The 20,019-nt window shown below is 37.3% G+C and overlaps 1 protein-coding gene across 27 annotated transcripts in view; it reads right to left on the bottom strand.

Moving 5' to 3' along the window:
- The window catches only part of NRXN1 (neurexin 1), a 1,134,169-nt gene that overhangs the window by 565,979 nt on the left and 548,171 nt on the right, over positions 1-20,019 (bottom strand). For all 27 annotated transcript variants that reach the window (XM_045368569.2, XM_065527617.1, XM_065527623.1 and 24 more), the window contains one exon: positions 3,106-3,279. In XM_045368569.2, coding sequence (XP_045224504.1) covers positions 3,106-3,279 — 174 coding nt within the window. The remainder of the gene's footprint in view (positions 1-3,105; positions 3,280-20,019) is intronic.

Below are 20,019 nucleotides of genomic sequence, written 5' to 3'. Positions count from 1 at the left end.
CTGAATTAGAAACCCAGAGGGTTGTAATCTAGTGATTTGGGTTTTAATGATTCTGTAAGTGATTCCTGACATAGGCTAACATTCAGGAAACAATAATCTAAATAGACTTTGACAGGTTAAAATCCGTACTCTAGCTGAGGTGCATTTTATAAATAAAATGAATTATTACCCACTGAAATATGTTAGAAATAAAAGGCAACAAATGATTATTAAGGGAAGATCAAAAACTTTTTGTATGCAAAAGGCTTAGAGATATGTGGGTGTATTGGGTAGGAACAATGGAAAATCCTCACAAGATATTATTAGGTTATACCAAACATATGCTAAGTAGTCCCATCAATACGGATATGGAAGTTAAGTGATTCCAACGTGGTTTAGACTCAAATTCCATGAGATAACAATCTTTAGAAAGAGAATTTATTAGGTATCTACAGTTAAATCACTAATCTTAAAAAAATGTGTGAATAGTATCACCTGTACCTATAACAGTTAAATCTAAGATTATTCCTAGAAACTATACAGGTCAGAAATAATAGTAAATTAAAAGTTGTTCACCTTGATGTTGGAATGAAAGAATCAGGACAGAAAGTAATAATCTAAGAGTAAAGAAAAAATGGGGTGTCAGGGGGTGAAAATTATAAAAGCTCAGATACATAAAGCATTCTAGATAAGGAAAGAACCAATGCCATTAGTGACTGAGTTCAGATGTTCAAATAAGAGTTTAATGTGTAATTAATCATTGTAACCAAATTTCTTACTAGATTATATGGGTAAACAACACCAAACATCATTACTGCAAATGTCCTTTGTTAGTAGGTCTTGCTCGTATTAATCTACTTGCTTCCGCCCACTCACTCACATTGTATACCAGCGGTGGGGTCCTGTGTGTTTGCCTCTTGTTTTCTATCTCATTGGGTATATCTGTCTGCTCTCACCATTTCTTGTAGGTGAGAAGTCACATACCAAGCAACTTGTAGAAAGGCCTATTTTTAACAAATATGTTCCATAAGGGATTGTAAAACCTTTCTTTAAAAAATAAAACAAAATAAATGTACACATTCTCACTAATGAGATCACCTCCAAGAATTATGTTGTCCCACATTCTTGTGTTCATCCACTAATGGGAATTGATCCCCTTAACAATTTTGTTTCTCTTAATTAAAATTAACTAAAAGGAAAAAAAACATAGTTTCCTTATGTTTTACTGATGCATTATGCCAAAATATCAAATAAGGAAATATACTAATAACATTAAAAATGAACTCAACAACACCTTCCATTAATAACGTTATCCTCTGGTATTATTGAAATACAGTCTGAATTTCACCTAACATTTCATTGAAACATATGCGGCACAGAGGAAACAAATGTATTTTCAAATATAAAATTTCCATGTACTTTAGTAATTGCTAAATATAATGGCATTATTTTGGCTGAGAATAAATGATTCATAATCAGCTGGGGGACAGGAATTCAAATTTCTTTCTTCTTCTCCCATATAAAATCTCCTCATAAATCTAAAATTTTCAAAATGGCCCAAACTGTGTTCAGTATTACAGAAGAAGCAGCAACACATCCAGAGCCACAAAATTCATGATAATGTGATTAAATTACATTTATGGAGGAAGAATTTGCTCAAATAATCTGAGGTGTTGAAGTGAAAATTATCTAAAATGAAAGTAGCAATCAAAAAGTACTCCTACAGATCTTGGTCTGATAGAGAGCACAAAAGAAAAGAAGACACTTTGGTGCATTTCTGACGTATGAATATTAGCCTGGGGTAATACAAGAAACCTGATTTTGCTAAAATAAACTGAAAATATACAGGATACACTGTTTCTGCCAGGTACACATCAATTGAATAGTGATGAGAATGGGGTATCTGAACTTCATTCTCTTATTATTTGCTATTGGATATAGATTTTTACTTATTTTTATTTTAAAATATTTGTTAATTTCAGTAGCTTTAGGTGTACAAGTGGTTTTCGGTTACATGGATGAACTGTATAGTCGTGAAGTCTAACACTTCAGTGAACCTGTCACTCAAGTCTTGTACATTGTACCCAATAGATAGTTTTTCATCATTCAATCCCCTTCCCACCATTCCAGCTTCTGAGTCTCCAATGTCCCTTATACCATGCTGTATGCTTTTGTGTACCCATAGTGCAGCTCTCACTTACAAGTGAGTACCATGAAGCATTTGGTTTTCTATTCCTGAGTCACTTCACTTAGAATATAGGCCTCCAGTTCCATCCAAGTTGCTACAAAAGACATTATTTTGTTCTTTTTATGGCTGAGTAGTATTCCATGGTATATACATATCACTTTTTTTTTTTTATCCACTCATTGGCTTATGGGCACTTAGGTAGATTCCATATATCTGTAATTGTGCATTGTGCAGTGATAGATACATGTTTGCAGATGTCTTTCTGACATAGTGACTTCTCATTATCCTTAGCAAACTAATGCAGGAATAGAAAACCAAATACTGCCTGTTCTCACCTATAAGTGAGAGCTAAATGATAAGAACACATGAACACATAGAAGGGATCAACAGATACTGGGGCCTACTGCAGGGTGGAGAGTGAGAGGATGGAGAGGATCAGGAAAAATAACTCATGGGTACCAGGCTTAATACTTAAGTGGCAAAATCATCTGTACAACAAACCCCCATGACACAAGTTTACTTACATAACAAACCTGCACATGTACCCCCTGGACTTAAAATTAAAACAAAAAAGAATGTAGATTTTTAAAAATGGGCACAAGCTGATTAATACTTGCTGGAGTAGTATTTGTTTAATGCTATAAAGCAAGGATCATAGAACTGATTAACAAACTAATCAAATGTACTACATAACTCAAAAAAGAAAAAAAAAATCCATAGGTATAGCTCCCATTTTACATTGGGCATTAATGTGGGCTTGCAAACCGTACAGAAAATTTAAGGTTTATGAGATAAAAAATTGAAAACATGAATAAGGATGTCTAAGCCCAAATTAGGTATTTGACCAGTTATGAGAATTTTACTGGACAGTGAGATTCGTTGCCAGTTAAACAGGTGGAATTAGAATTATTTAGGGCATGATGACAAAAATCTAATACCTTCACATCCTCTCTCGATCTGTCCATTGCAGAAAAGAGCATCTGAGATGAGGTCCGGAAGCCGTCCATTTAAATCAACTGATGCCAGGCAGCCTTGAAAGCCTTCTTTGGCATGTACAAGTTTTGGTAAGGATTTGTATGTTTCTTTAGCTACTCCTCCTATATATAAGTCACCTGCAAGAAGATCAAAGTCTTTGTTACAAAAGTATCACGTCATTGACTTTAAACACACAGTAGGATGGAGAAAAAACAGGGAGGTTTTTCATTAAGTTAATAAAAATGTAAATTTATGACCAGTTGTTTTCCTCGAAGTGTTAAACAATAGAGGTGTTTGAATAATATACTGGCACTAGGAGACATTTCTAAAAGCTATTTCTATAGAGAACTAAAGTAATTCCATATTATGTGGCCAAATGGAAGGAATGTGGGCTAGCTATAGAGACGCATACCCCTGCGTTGAAATCCAGGCCTGGTTACTTGTAAGCCCTACATCTCTGAATATATATATATATATACACACACACACACACACACGTATATATATACACACACACATACTAGTTTCTCTAATTATTAGTATCATTGTTTCTAAAATAGGAACAATAAAAACCTTCACCAGAGGGTTTCATGATGATTAAATGAGATGAAATATATACAGCATCCACCAGAGCAAAAGTATGTAGTGGACACACAGTCAACAGGCATTATTATTAAATTCACCTTCTGCTTAGAGATCTCTGTGTCTTTCATTTCATCAGAAGTTCAACAAATTTCTACTTGTGTCTGAAGTCACCTTCTATACTGGGCTGAAGCCCGCTATCCTTGCTTGCACCTCTCTTGTTCAATAACTCACATAATATTCTGTATATAAGTGAAAGTTACATCCTTCTTCGGGTGTTTCTGTTTTTAGGTAAAATTACACTACTTTGAATTTTTAGGCTGCTCTGAAATCCGTTACCAAGTTTTTAACTTATTTTTCTAATTTTATTGCAGTTTCTAATGGAACACATTGCTTAGCTTTCCCAACTTTTTGTCTCTAAGTTTGAGATTCCCCAACTTTATGAACTATTACCAAAAAAAAAAAAAAAAAAAAAAAGAGAGAGGTTTCAATCTATGTTGGATTCTGTTTCTTTTTCTATTTCAGATTATTTACCATATCTGGATAATATCCAATAAATTCAATAACTGACTTTAGTAAACATTTAATCAACGTGGAACATAAGGAAGCTGAGCTCAAAATTCAGTAATATGCTGCTACAGCTCCAGTCTACAAGTTATGTAACATAATCTTTGTAGCTATTTCTTTAACTTTCATTTTCTTTTGAACTTTCTCATGTTAACCATTCTATTCAACTTCATGTCACTTGGCACATTTTCCCCAGTATAACACAAAAATCCTGCAATCTTACTGTTCAACTGTGTCCTTCTGTGTTGTCTTCATGAGACTTGGGAACAAAGAGAACTGATACACAGACTATTTGTTGAGCTGTAAGTAACAAATTCCTTGGTCTCGCATCCAGAAATATCCCGTCTTCTGCAGGCACTCATTAAACAGTAATAAGCTAACCTATTAGTTTGTAAGTAGGGTAAAATCAAACCACAGATACAACACTCTTGAACTGTACTGATGAATAAATTGAAATAGAGGGATCATGTGGCATACTCAAAGTCATTTAATGTTTAAAAACTGAGAACTTAGGTCCTTGACCTACTAACTAAAACTTAAGTTTTATAACTATATGATTTGCACTGAAAGTACTGGATATATTTACTTCCCCTCCTTTTACATAAAGCAAAATCTACTGACTATTAACCATCATCCTTAATATTAAAAGACAGCATGGTTTTGGTCGGGGAGGGGATACTATTTTTGAAGTATTATTTGATTTTCCTTCCATATTTCCATTCTGTCCTTTGTTTTTGCTGTCACTTAAATTTCAAGCCATTGTGTTTTAGTTGCCTCAGAGAAAGGATATGAATCAGAAATCAAAGATACAAAATTAGCTTTCTGTATTTAAGTCTAAAAAACCTAGACTCTTCGAGGAATGGAAGAGAATACATTGGAGTTTGCATAAGAAAAGTAAAGCTTTCCTATTCCTCATTCAGGCAAGCAGGAGATGAAGTTGGAAGAATCTACTTGTGCAAGCGTAGCCATTGGCAAATGCCAAAGAGGGTGTTGATTTCTAATTTAAAGACTGAGCTCTGGTGAATCTCAAAACCTCTGGTAAGTTTCAAAGAGTAATGCAAACCTCTGTGCATTTCCTCAGGAGAACTAAGAGGGAGCAGTGAGATCTCTGAAAAGAAATGGGTACATGGTGGACTTAGATAACCTGAGAGCTTAGACAGTCTCACAGAACGTTCTGTACTCCTCTGTGCCATGGGAGATATAGAACAATTTCCAGACTGGCACAGAAATAGCAAAACAAAAGAAAGAAAGAAAAAAGAAAAAAAAAAAAAGTAAAATAACCTAAAGGGGTTGGGTCATGCACACAAGAATGAAGACGCTGGGTAGCAGCTCAGTGAGCACTCTAGAATATTTGAAACAAGCTTCCATGCCACCTCTCTTTACCCACCCCCCGCCCCAACAAAAAAAAAAGAGTACGGTGGAACTCCCCCCACTGAGTTATTTAGATATGATACCAGAAAAAGAAAGGAACTAAGATTGCCTGAGATTGTACCTTCACTAACTCAAAGAATCAAAGCTCAAAATAGAAATCAAGGTGAGTTATAGAAAATAGAAAAGTTACATTTCTTGTACATCAGAGATTGTGGGCTGAGATTTGTAATTTGACATGATGAATAGCAATGAAAGGAAATACTACCTACTCCTTTCATTTGTTGAACAAAATTTGTTAGGAAATTTCTGCTCTCCTCCAGGCCTAATGAATGTAGTAGAGTGGGGAATTGAATGAAGAGTTCTTGGCACAGCTTTAGGCTTTTCAGATGTAGAACTCAGTAGTAAAAATTATGTATGGAATACTATATATTTACTAATAAATCTTTCTCTGTCTGATTGTAAACTCCTGAAGGAAAGAGACTGTGTTTCCCACAGTGCCTAGTACTGGGCTCTAAGCACGGTTGGCCCTCAATCAATATTGTCAGCCACCTTATGGATTGAGGCCACAGTAGAAAAAGAATAAAAAAAAGAGGAACAGTAAGGCAACACATGAGGAAAGTGCTAATTCTAAAATGCACTAACTTACTTCCTTTTCCCACTTGCTACCACAATCCCTATGTTTTTCTATTAGCAAACTTATTTGCCTGACAACATTGTAAAGCTTATTGAAGAGAACTAGTAATCTTTCCCTTGAGTTACGAAAGAGCAGAAAATATCAATTCAAGCACTGTGAGATACAAGCTTCAAACATACTAAGGTAGATGAGGTTGGGTTTCTAAGTAGGGGACTCATTCTTATTTTCATTACTGAAGCTGTACTTAGCACCACCGCTTAGTACTGTTTATAAACTCTTTGATATAGCAAATAGTGGTCTAAAGTCCCTTGGTGGGTTGCCACATGAAGAGAACAAAGAAACTCCTTTAGTGGTCTGAGCCCTGTGTACCATTATCACTTTATTAAAGATGCAGGTTCTCTTTTTGATCCTTGAAGTGATGGGTGAAAAAAAAAAAAATGACCCATTAGCACTAATGGGTCCTGCAGGTGAATCCCTGTGCATGTGAAAGACGATATACTTAATGGTCCTGTTTATGAACAAGAGCCTGGATGGGCAACCATTAAAAGCCAAGTTTCCTGCAGATATGAAGCTAGCCTGTTACCACTTCTTCAAAATGAGTGGCTAATTTTTAATTCATATGCTTTAAGGACCATGTAGGCAACTGATAAGGCAAAGGTTGAATTGGGACACTTTCAGCAAAAGATGTAGAGAACATGTATAATACCAAAAACTTAAATGTTGAGGGGGTGATTTTCTAAAAATAATCTCAATAATACACTTTTTTTTAGTACTGTATATACACAGGCACTATGTTCCTCTCAAGAGTGTTATCTGTGAATGAACTGGGGTGATATCATGACTACCCATTCCCCAGTAGTTGAGCAGTATTGACTAGGGAACACTGCACAGGCATTTTGGTTTCCTCTGTCTACAAACCCTGGTTCTGCCACCTACTGGCTCTCTCAATGTAGGCAAGTTAAGTTACATAACTTCTTTGAGAGTCAGATTCTTTATCTATGAAATGGGGTTGATAATGCCTACTTTGCAAGGCTGTAAGGATTACAAAGTATGTACATGAAGCATCTAGTATAAAGCATAGACTTAGCCCATGATTGATACTGGTATGGCTATATCAGTGTATCTGTAAGGCTACACATCTATGATGTACCTCAATCTATGCTTATTCCACTGAGAAATGCAGAAGAAGGAGAAGTATAGTTTGTCTCCTGTTTCTAGTACAATTGGAGTGACAAGATGTCAATTTTATAAATTTTCCATGCTATTTTTTCTATTGGATTTAGTTGACAGTCATTTGTGTGCTGGAAGTGTGCCTTACACTATTCTAAAAGCAGCTCACAGAGCTCCTTTGACTTAATTTGAAATTCGGTGGCACTAAATCTGGTAATATGGAAAGTTGCTTGACAAATATCTTCTAATTTGACACAAAGCAATTAAGAGGACAAAAAACAAACAAACAAACAAACAAACAAAAAACTCTATGAAGCCCAAGGGCCAGGTTGTCAGGTACAGACTAAACATGCCTTAGAAAATCAGAGAAATAACAGGTTTTTGTGGACTTTGGTTGCAAGGTGGGGGAGCATAGAAAAGTTGAGACAAGAAGAAAGTATGGGAGACATTACTATTGTAATGATAAAAATGTGGATTCCAGACACAGGGAACAGCACAAATGTACCATGGAGACAAAATTTATATGGCATTTAGGAAAAAGAATAAAAGGCTTGACTGGAAGAAAGGAGTTTTAAGTTATTTATTCAGTTATGTAAATAATATTGCATAAGTAAAGCCAAAGGAGAGGCCACTATAGAACTTATGACTGCTGGCTGAAAAAAATAAATAAAGACAATGAGAAGTCCAAGGATCAAAGCAAAGCAGGCTAGGAAACTAGGGAATTTGAAGCAGTAATAATCCGGAGGAGAAATAAAATTGCATTTAACATTGCATATATGGAATTTGAGTAGGAACACCCTAGAGGAATCAAGCGATACTAACCTGGGGCTTAGGGAACAGAGGTTGGAGCTTGGAGGCCTTCCTTGGGAGCCACCAACCAAAAGCAGACAAATGAAGTGGTAGAGATTTTCTCTTTGCTTAAAACAGGAAGCATAAGGCAATTAGAGTAAAGACCAAGCTCTGCCTTACAGTAGCAGAATGCAAGTGTCAAGGTATAATTAGTTCTTTGACTCAGCTTTCCTGTTTATTCACATGTACTTTTTTGAACCTCTTAAATATCTCACTTTCATTTTAATTTTTTAAAAAAGCATATAGAAAAAGGACAATTGCCTTATAGAGCTGAATAGCTAAAACTCTAAGAAATATTAAGGAAGCTCTCACAAACTTTTATAACTAGCATTTGGGGAAAAAGAAAAAGTGAAGCCACACACATTAGCTTACTTTCCTATAGCTGGACTAAAGAAAGGACAATTCTAGACACTTCGTTTTAAGAAGACGGGACCTTGGAGAGAAAATTTGGGTGCAACGCTTTCTCCCAATTCTTATTGTGATTGGATGGCAAAAGTAGTGCAATCAAGCTAGGGTAGTTTCTGAGAACATTCTATGGGAAGGGTGCCTTTAGGGGAACAATCGACCTCTGTCCCCAAATTTGTATCATTATCTTTAGTTTTAATATTGTCACACATAAAGGAATATATGAAGGTCAGACCTTATCTAGATAAACTGAGAGAGCCTGTCTTTAGGAGACAGATCCAAACCTCTAAAACAGGTGCTCGCTGTTAGATAAAAGAAAATGACCTGTAATATCTGAGAAACAAACACTAGTTTGCTTTCTTAGTAGAAAGCCTAAGTGTGACTGCTTAAATAAATAATATTAAACTACTAAAAGAAAAAGCATGGGAAGTTAATACTGTTCTAACCTACTTGAGCTTACAAGTAGACAAATAGAAACTTTTATAACAAACCACGCAGAAATGAACAATGAAAACCATACAAGATCATTTCTAAGTTCAAGGCTTATAAAATATTCAAAATGGAAATCAAAGCGTAAATTCAAGTAGATGTTTTGCTCTGAGACACAAGATCTGTGTCTTTAATAAATCTTTTTTTTTAAAGATTAATTTTAGAAACTCTTTGCTGAAGAGATGCTCATTGGTCACCAGTTTGATTTATTGATCGTCTTTTAACTTCTATATAGCTTAGTCTCCCTTAGTACATAAAAGATTTAGTCTTACAACAATCTATTTTTACTTCTTTAGTAAATAACCATAAATTATTATCTTTAGACTTGTCCTGAATTTCTAGGTCCAGCCTAAAATCAAACCTTCATCATCTCCCCTGCTATAAAATTACTTTTTCTAGACTTTCATGTTGTATAACAGCCACATTTCTAGTCTATCTGCTCTCCAGATTGGAATTTCAAAATCATTTTGAACTTTATTTTATATCTCACACCTTAGAATCAAACTACTACCAAGGGCTGAATGACTCAACTTTGCCAATACTTCTGACATTTGTCGTTTCAATTTCATTCCCATTTCCAGTTTTTATCTACTTTTCTCCTTGTACACACCTTTTAGGCACTAACCTGTTACCTGGTGTCGCTGTCTCCATTCAGCCTCCTCATCAACACTGTCTCAATCACTCCATCGTGTTCTGATATCTTCAATACCTTTCTGTATGATCTAAATTAAGTCTAAGGCTCAGAAGTGATCAGGATTCTGAATTACGTCTCTTCAAAACTTTTGCTAAACTTTGAACTATCTTTCCAAAATAACTTTTGCCAGCTAGAAGATTGAGATAATATCTATCTTTTCCCCACACTCCGATCTTTAGTCAAACTACGTTGGCAGCCTTTCTCCAACCCTGCATTTTCCCACTGCTCCATCGTAGTTTATGGTATACAATACTTCCAGCATGAATGCCTTTCCTCTTCTGATGTTGTTCTTCAAAATCCTACTGAACTTGGGGGACTCAACTCAAAATCCACCTTGGAAATTTGTACCTGTTTCCTTAGCCACAGATAAATATCTTGGAATCCTCATAAAAAATTGAACTCCTTTTCTGAAAATGATTTTATCTTTTTCAGTTCTTTGTATGTGGAAGCCTTATGTATCCATTAGTTTATAAATTATTTGAAGGAATAATCCTAAACACTTTCATATTCTCATTTTCACTTAGTAAGCATTTGATAATTATTTGTTGACTCACTGAATGAATGGATGAATTAGTAGTTCACATTCAAAAAATAATCATTGAAACAATAAGGACATAGGGAAGGTTTTATGGCAGCACTCATATTTGTCCCTGGCTCCTTTCACCTGAGCAACAATGAATTAATTTAATTGTGGAAAACCTTTCATCTACTGATCCATTTCTTTTTTTTTTTTTTCTTTTTTTCTTTTTTGAGATGGAGTCTTGATCTGTTGCCCATGCTGGAGTGCAGTGGCACAATCTTGGCTCACTGCAACCTCTGCCTCCCAGGTTCAAGCAATTCTCCTGCCTCAGCCTCCAGAGTAGCTGGGATTACAGGTCCATATCATCACACCCGGCTAACTTTAGTATTTTTAGTAGAGATTGGGTTTCACCATGTTGGCCAGGCTGGTCTCAAACTCCTGACCTCAGATATCCACCCGCCTTGGCCTTCCAAAGTCCTTGGATTATAAGCATGAGCCACCATGCCTGGCCTGACCTTTCTTAAACACAAAGGTGAGGCCATTCAGGTCATTATACAAATTTAGGGAACTCAATGGCATATTTTTCCCTTTCTGATGGAGTAACTTGATAGAGTAATTCATGACCAGTTTTAACTGACAAACACTGAATTTATTTGTAGAAGGAGACACAGAGGTGAAGATAGAGGTATAGAAACAGTTTGGAGTATTAATGTGTGTAGTAATGAGAACTCATGTATGAATCGTCTTTTCCAATTAAAACAAGTATAAAAACCTTTGGGGGAAATTAAATTTGAGCCTATCCTGGCCTTCTGTTTCATTCTGGCTCTGTGCTGCATGACCTGATTCATGCATCCTCCATAGGCATATGGACACCATGAACACTTCAACTGTCTCTCCAGACTCATCTGCTCTGCTATTATCACAAAGAAAGGCATACATTTATTTGCTCTCTGCGTCGTAGAACACAGAGAAGCTAACTGTGTGGACCCCTAGTGCTCTGCTATAGTGAGTTTGTTCATCCTCACCTGTACTTCCTTTGGATTTGCAGATGTTTCACTCCATCTAGCCTTTGGGCCACCACTCAAGGACGCCTAGGGTTACATTCCTTCTAGTTTGAAGCTTCTACTTCTTGGCTCCTCGCCAGCCACAGGTGTTCTTGATCCTACAGCAGGCTTACACATCTAGCAGTATATTGCTGTAGCTAAAATGACTTTGAGTTTCACAAAAATCACTGAGACAAATGAACTGAAACGTACAGAGTGCTGTCTGAGTGAGAGAGGTCCTCCTTATTGCCTTGAATCTTTGGTAATCAGTATCAGGCATTACCATGGTCAAAACCAGAAAAAACAGCTCTGACTTTATCATAATAATAACTGACATTAGTGAAGTATCCTAAACTTGACCAAGCATTTGCATATATATTGTTCTACCTGGTTTTTGCCTGTTGAGCTACAAGAGGAGTAAAGGTTATCAGGGATACATGCCACAGATGAAGAAACTACAGTTTAGGGCTACAGTACCAGAAAAGGGTAGGGTCTTATTGTAAGTCCAGGTCTTCTGAAACATTGTTAATTGTCAGTTAATTCAGACTGACATGCACCCTGTACACTTAAAGTGGTAAGTGGCCAATATGTACAGCTCCACAATGACAACATACAGGAAATTTTGGAGAGTTGTGGCTAGTTGAGAAAAGTAATGGTAATAAATGGTAGCAAAAATCCAAGCAAGTTAACAAATTCCTGGGCAACTTGTGCAATAAGAGACTCATCTGCATAATAACAGAGTAATCTCATAAAGACAAAGTCTATTTGCTTCCATAATAACAAATATTAGGTATTCAAATTCTGAAACATAAGTAGAATTCTTATGTTCAAAACTTTTTAAATTTTATCAAAATGTTTTTACCAAAAATCAACATCTGATTTTTAGATATAGCAGTTACTTTTCAATTGTCCCCCACAAAGAGATAAATCAGACACTTGTATGTATCCAGGGCCCAATCTAATACAAACCAGCACTTATGTGGGACAAGTTGGGGAGATGCAACCCCAATAAGATAAGAGTTTAGACCTTAAAGTTTTCCTGTAGTGAGTGTTGGGGAGTTAATATTGTTATTATCCATATGAACAGAACAGATAATTCTTTCGATATTTTGAATTTTTTTTTTTTTTTTAAGACAGAGTCTTGCACTGTCACCCAGGATGGAGTGCAGTGGCACAATCACTGCTTACTGCAAGCTCCGCCTCTCAGGTTCACGCCATTCTCCTGCCTCAGTCTCCCGAGTACAGGCGCCCGCCACCACGCCTAGCTAATTTTTTGTGTTTTCAGTAGAGACAGGGTTTCACCATGTTAGCCAGGATGGTCTTGATTTCTTGACCTCGTGATCCGCCCGGCTTGGCCTCCCAAAGTGCTGGGATTACAGGCGTGATGAACTTTTGTTTCTTATTTAAATTTTGAAACAAAACTGCCCCCCAAAAGTTTTTTTTTTTTTTTTTAAAGTATGATTCTGCAGCTTACAACAGGAAGACATTTTGTTTGTATGTTTGGCCACAGACTGTGAGGAAACCTGGTAGGCATGCTAAATGGGAAATAATAAAGTGAAATTGCTATGGGAGTGTATAGTAATCCATCTTCTTTTAAACCCACTCTATGCCAGTAATATTGTGGCAGATGGGGTGCGAGTTCAGGGATATAAATCCATGCCAAGCTAACTTCATCTAATGGCTTTAAATATTTAAATTTACCTTTAGGTAAAAAGTGGGTACAAATAGTTTCAGTTTTTTTCCTTTTGCCTTATCCAAATGACAGCCAGTTTAAATATCTGTGACATTCCTTATAGCAGACAATTCTGTCACTATTACAGGCTTCATTTTTTTTACTCACTGTGTAATGCTTTCTGGGACTGAATATGGATTTGCAGGGGTTTTCAACCTCACATAAAATGCTATACCTTATACGTGCATAAACAGTGCAGTTTGAAAGGTGCTTTTTTTCACAAGTTTTTGAACCAGAGTGGCTCCATCTTGAATAGGGTTGTGTAAAATAAGGCTGAGACCTATTGGGCTGAGCTGCATTCCCAAAAGGTTAGGTGTTCTTAGTAACATATGAGATAGGAGATCCACACAAGATACAGGTCACAAAGACCTTGCTGATAAAACAGGATGTGGTAAAGAATCTGGCTAATGGGCGCAGTGGCTCAGTCCTGTAATCCCAGTGCTTTGGGAGACCGAGGCGGGCAGACCACGAGGTCAGGAAATCGAGACCATCCTGGCTAACATGGTAAAACCCCATCTCTATTAAAAACAAAAAAAATTAGCTGTGCATGGTGGCAACACACCTGTAGTCCCAGCTACTTGGGAAGCTGAGGCAAGAGAATCGCTTGAACCCGGGAGGTAGAAGTTGCAGTGAGCCGAGATTGTGCCACTGCACTCCAGCCTGGATGACAGGGTGAGACTCCGTCTCAAAATAAATAAATAAATTAAATAAAATAAATAAGTTAAAAGAAAAATAAAAAATAAAAAAAGAATCTGGCCACCAAAACCAAGAAGGCAATGAAAGTAACCTCTGGCCATGCTCACTGCTCACTATATGCTAATTATAATTTATTAGCATGCTAAAAGACACTCCCACCAGCGCCATGACAGTTTACAAATGTCATGGCAACGTCAGGGTCAGAAAGTTACCCCATATGGTTTAAAAAGGGGAGGAACCCTCAGTTCTAGGAATTGCCCATCCATTTTCTGGAAAACTCATGAATAGCCCACTCCTTGTTTAGCATATAATCAAGAAATAACTATAAGTATACTCAGTTCAGCAGTCCATGATGCTGCTCTGCCTTTAAAGTAGGCATTTGTTTATTTCTTTACTTCTCTAATAAACTTGCCTTCACTTTACTCTATGGACTTGCCCCAAGTTCCTTCTTGCACAAGGTTCAGGAAAACCCTCTCTTGGGTTCCAGATTAGGGCCCCTTTCTCGTAACACTTTCACATCTCTTATTCCATTTGATCCTTGTTGCAACCATTCACAATAGGTAGAAAGGTTATTATTATCCCTACCTGACAGATGAACAAACTACCCTTCTGAAAAGTTTAGTTACCTGCCCAGGGTAATACAAGCAATACAAGAATAGTAATGTCAGCACTTAAGCGTTTGACTCCCAGGCTACTTCTATTTCGGATGCACCACACTCTCCTATTTTTACTAAAACCTTCTCAATGACAGTAGTAGAATAGATAGAGGAGTTTAGAAATGACTGTTCTGGAAATTAAAAGAGACTTATAAATAGGGAACAAGTAGCAGAACTTATGCAAACCTGTTATTTTTCTCAAACAGTGTACAGAACAATTAGACTTTCTTTCCCAAAATAACTTTTCTTATTTGAAAGACAGTTGTTTTTTTTTTTCTTATTTCAAAACAAATGAACATTTATTTTGGGTGGGGCAGACCCAGTGGTATAAAGGGTAAATATAAAAGAACAGCTCTTTCCTATAATAGGTCTTTTTAATGCAGGTGAAAAATTGGCACCGGCTCTCAACTTAGATATAAACAGAATAAAAAAAGGTTATCGCTACCGGCTCTCAACTTAGATATAAACAGGATAAAAAAAGGTTATCGCTACCAGTGGTTTTCTGTGTAGCTTGAAAGGACAAAGTAGTATAAAGCACACACAAAAAAATTTACAAACATTGCTAAAGAGCTTTTAAAATATTATGAACTTCCTGGAGTCAAATCACACTCTTGTTTTTCCTTAAGTATCTGAACATTTCTGTATTTTTTTTCCTAAAAAAGAATTCCTTCTGTGCTCCAAAGATGGAATATTATTAATATCAATAGGGTCACCACATCCAGTTGCTATAGTGTAATTCCCTAACTTAGGTCTCCAAACACTTTGTTCTTGCAACATAAACTATTCTTAAGGAGAAATGCAGATACTTAAAAGCAGGGATCCCTCCTCCAGATCAGAGAAGTGTAAGGAACTTTTCCTAAAGGCTAAGGAAATTACTGGCTTTGAGAGCTGAATGAGTCTGCAAGTAGCCTGTTTGCACCAGCCAATGATTGATTGATAGGCCAACCCCCAATCACCCAACCAAGTACTAGATTTGCCAAAGCCTGTTCTACATACCTATAAATGCAAATGTTCTGCAGAATACATATAAAGGACACATAGCAATTAAAGTTGTTAGTTGTATTGTTTGAGGAGGACTTCAGGAGCTAAGAAGATAGAACCAATATATAGATGCTATGCAAGGCATAGGGGAGAAGAGAACATATAGAAAGTAAAGTAGAAATATCCAGTTCCTTTGCAACTACCAGAAGTGGAATTTTCAATGTTATACAATGTAGTAGAAAAGTAGAAGTTTGATTAAGATTTTTTATGGAATAGAAAGTGTTTTATTTTATGATATTTCCCCTCAAGATTAAAATAAATGTTAGATTTTCTCTCTAGATATTCAGAAGTAATCCTTTCAAATATTTTGGCAAATATAGATGGCAGCATTTCAATACTGCCATAGACCTGGGTTCAAATTCTGTTTCTATCGCTTGGTGCTATGTGAGAATGAATAACTCACTTAAACCTTCCAAGTCTCCATTATCTCATCTGTAAAATGGGGGCACTTATAATTCATTGATCTAATTGTTGTGAGGATTAAGAGACCGTATGTGTAAAACAGAATACTAAAATTGAATTTCTGACTGAAGTGCCAACACAGTCAATATCAGACAATGTGAGAATGAGACAGACACCCAGATTCAACATTTATAAAGGACCAGGTAAAATACTGGTTCTAAGGCCCTTGAACCCCTCAGCTACATCAAGGAAATAATAATAATAAAATGGGTCAGAAATGGGAAGGAACGATATCTGAGAATATTTTTTGGAGCAGCTCTTACTAGGCAGTGAGTTTGTGCTCCTACATTCTAGCTCCAAGCCTAGCAAGGCAGATCTCAGAGAAGGGTCTCCTGGAGCACTTGCTTTGTGTTCCCGACTGTTGGGGGATGCAGAACTGGCACTTGACATGCTGAGAAAACTTTAAAGAGCTTGAGATGGAATGGAATGGAAATGAGAGCATTGGGAATAGGGTGCACTTCCAAGGTTAGGGGGACAAAGGATCCATGGAATCTCCTCATGGGCCACGGTGGGCCCCATGTGCATGACAGCAAGCCAGGCAGGGCTGCCCAGACACAGGGCAGCCCCATGTGGTAAGAGTCTGTGAGGAAGGAGCAGAAGCATCCCCCTACACAGGGATTAAGGTTGGAAGGTCCAACAGAAAAGCCTTGGATGAACCCAAGAATGCACCAGGAGAGGAGGAATTCAAGGGATCTGCCAGATCCAGAGCCCCAGCATCAGTTGATGTGCCGTGTCAAAAAGCTGTAAAAAGATAACTGCAGGAAAAGGCAGTAGCTGAACTTGCCGTTTCCCCTACTGCCAGTGACTGACCAAAGCAGAGTGGAGCCTCAATTTTGAGCTTTGATTAGTAACTCAGATTGGCAGTTTGTAATTTTAATGAATGCTATATTTCATAATATAAAATTATTATATAATTATCTTAAAAGTGAACCCAAACATTTATTCTAAATCAGTACATGGTACAAATACCTTAACACAATATATTTTAAAGTGATGGGTTGAGGTAAAAAAAAAAAAAAAAAAAAAAAAGATATTATAGCTTGACCATATTAGGACATCATGCTTATTTAATGTAATGCTTGCACATATAAACCCTTAACATGATGCATGACATATAGGCATGCATAAATGACATAATTGATAATAATGAGGATGACAGTGACAGTAACGAAGGTAATTTATTGTATCTTTGAATAGAGAATAAAGACAGACCCAAGCTATGAGATAGTTTTTCTCATGAAAACACTCAGTTTTCTACAATACCACTCTAGTGATGTGTGTGATTCACACATGTCACAGCCAAAAGACATTTAATGTCATTTTGGACATCATTTTGGGAAACTTAGTTCGTTGGGTTTCACAAAAAATACAGGGAACTACACATGTTAAAATTTTTAACTGTCAAAGGGCTGTTGTGTTATAGAAATAATGTTACATTAGTACAGGCCCTTATAGTGTTTGAATTCTTTTTACAGTCCCAGGACTCTAAGAGGAAGCCAGCGATGAGAAGCCTAAGGAGTGTGTGTATTGTGGGTAGTGGAGTGTGAGTGGGGCGTGAGGTGGGGAGAGGGAGGAGAGAACTTCCCACAGATAGGTTAGGAATACTGATAACTAACATCATACTAGCCAACCTCTAATAAACTTGAGATGTTAAATGGGCTCTGCTGTACTAGGGAAGTTATGGGAAATTGGTCTAAATATTTCCGACACCTGTCAGATCCAAATGAGTCTTACAAGCCCTCCTAGTCCTTTTTATAAACCCGTGAGCATCAAAGAATACACTGACAAACCCTGTGTATTCTTCTGGGAATTAATTGAGATAAGATACCATGTGCAAATATTTATAACAGTACATGAGATATGACAAGCCCTTAGAAATGATTAAAATAATTTCTATTTAGTATTACTATCATTATTGTTCTGGTGAGATGCTTAACCTCCCTAAGCCTTGTGTTAGTTTCATCACCTGTTACATGGCGATAAGTATAGCAATTTCACCAGTTTGCCACAAAAATTAAAGAGAAAATATATGTAGCTCTCTCACCTGATGCCTAGTAAATGTAGATGAGGATGATTATGATGATGATGGTGATAGTGATATGCCCTGCCTAAGGAAATACACAAAAGAAATGGTAGAGATGCTATTTCACCCAGGTCTTTCTGACCTCAAAGACTATGTTATTAATTATAATGCTATATGCTTTTCGTATTGTCCTTAAGAACAACCAAAATAATTAATTTCAAAGGCCAAACAGGGGCCACTTTTAAGAATGGACACAGAAAACCACGTTCACGTGATGTCAATGGGGAACACTGGTTGACCTAATGTGGTTCCTGAGGAGCACTGGAAGTGCCCTCTAGTGCATGAAAATATAGAGCCACAACAGCGCGATGCCATTAAAAATGCACTTTCTTGTTTCGGTAAAGATGGCAGATTTAGCTTTTGAGCTTCTCTACCGTGGGGGCAGCAACTTTGTTTTAAGCCCACCCAACTTTCAAGTCGACTTCCATGTTGACCCATGGCTCAAGAGGAATTGGACGGTATATGGGATGGAAGCTGGCTTTCTTCTGGGTCATGCTGAAACAGGGCAGGGGCTGCGTTATTCCTGAAATCCAACTAGATGAGACAACTGCCCGAAAATAACAGTGACATTCCCTTTTAGGATCTATAGTAAACAATTGTAACATTGCCCAGATGTCAGCCTGGGCCCCTATGTCCATTATAGATCTAGATGATTCTGGTTAGTACCCTCGCAATTGCACAGAAGGTAAAAATCTAGAGTCCTCCTTCTCCTGGCATTTCCTGTGAATTCCTGGGAACCTCTGACTGTTGCTTGGCTTTGCTATCTCATGTACTTCCTATATATAAACAAAGTCTCTGTCTCCACCCAAAAACAAATGCTGCTCACTCGAGCATTTATGAGTTTCACCATCTAAATATTTGAGTATCACCTAGCACCTAGTATTCTACCACCTTGAAGAATTTAAGCCCTATCCTCACCCCCTACTCCAGAGCAAGGCAAACCCAATCCCTTAATTCTTGCACAGCAGGTTAAAAATCACACTTTTTGAGCTTTTCATATCTTCATTTATAACCCAAGTAGCCTATCCCAATATTTCTTTAAACAAATCCAGTAAATTCATATTTGTATAATGTGACTCTGTCTCTTATTTCCTCATCCTGGCACAGGGAGGACATCTGTCTCGATCAAATGTCCTCTTCCAAGAATTTGGCACTAGAACTGCTAAACTTCAATGAATCTTTCTTGGGTATTTGAGTTGATCAGGGGTGAAAAGCCAGGTCTGAGAAGGCCGTATTTACCAATGTTTACAAAAGCAGAGAAAACTAGTGTGCAGAGAGGGACAGCAACAAGGGAATGCTCCTTGGGCAGCCGATCGGAGGCAGTTCACAGCCCCAGTGGGGACCAAGTGAGGCTGCAACACTGACTTATCGCTAAGAGCTTTCCTGAATATGCCTTTTATGAAGCCCAGCGTTGATCTTTCTCTGTTTTGTCCGTGGGTTCCTTGACTGCTATACCCTGTCCCTTTCCCCATCACTTGTCAGTCTCAATGGTTTTATGCTACCTGAACTCCAAAGACTTTTGTATAAGTCTCCCTTCAACAAAAAGAGGGAGGTCTCAGAGCCAGGAAAACCCTGAAGATTTAAATCCTACTTGCATGAGAGAGATATTGTCAGATATCTGCCTTCTCAGATGGCTGACAAAGAGCTCTTGACCAAGAAGCTCGAATTCTAAGAAGACAACACAGCACCACTCCTGGCATTCCCTAAAGAGGGACCTGCAGCGAAGGCTCATCTCTGGATGAGGCTGAGGTCTTGTGAGCCATCACCTGACTCTTGAGAACTCAGCTCTCAGCACTTGCAGGTACTTGCTTCTCCATGACACAAATGTCACCACCTCGAGGACATATAGGCATGCATAAATGACATAATTGATCTAATCACCA

Source organism: Macaca fascicularis, chromosome 13, assembly GCF_037993035.2.
Source record: "Macaca fascicularis isolate 582-1 chromosome 13, T2T-MFA8v1.1".
NCBI lineage: Eukaryota > Metazoa > Chordata > Mammalia > Primates > Cercopithecidae > Macaca > Macaca fascicularis.
The sequence above is the reverse complement of the archived record's forward strand: the minus strand, read 5'-3'. Positions and strand labels throughout refer to the sequence as shown.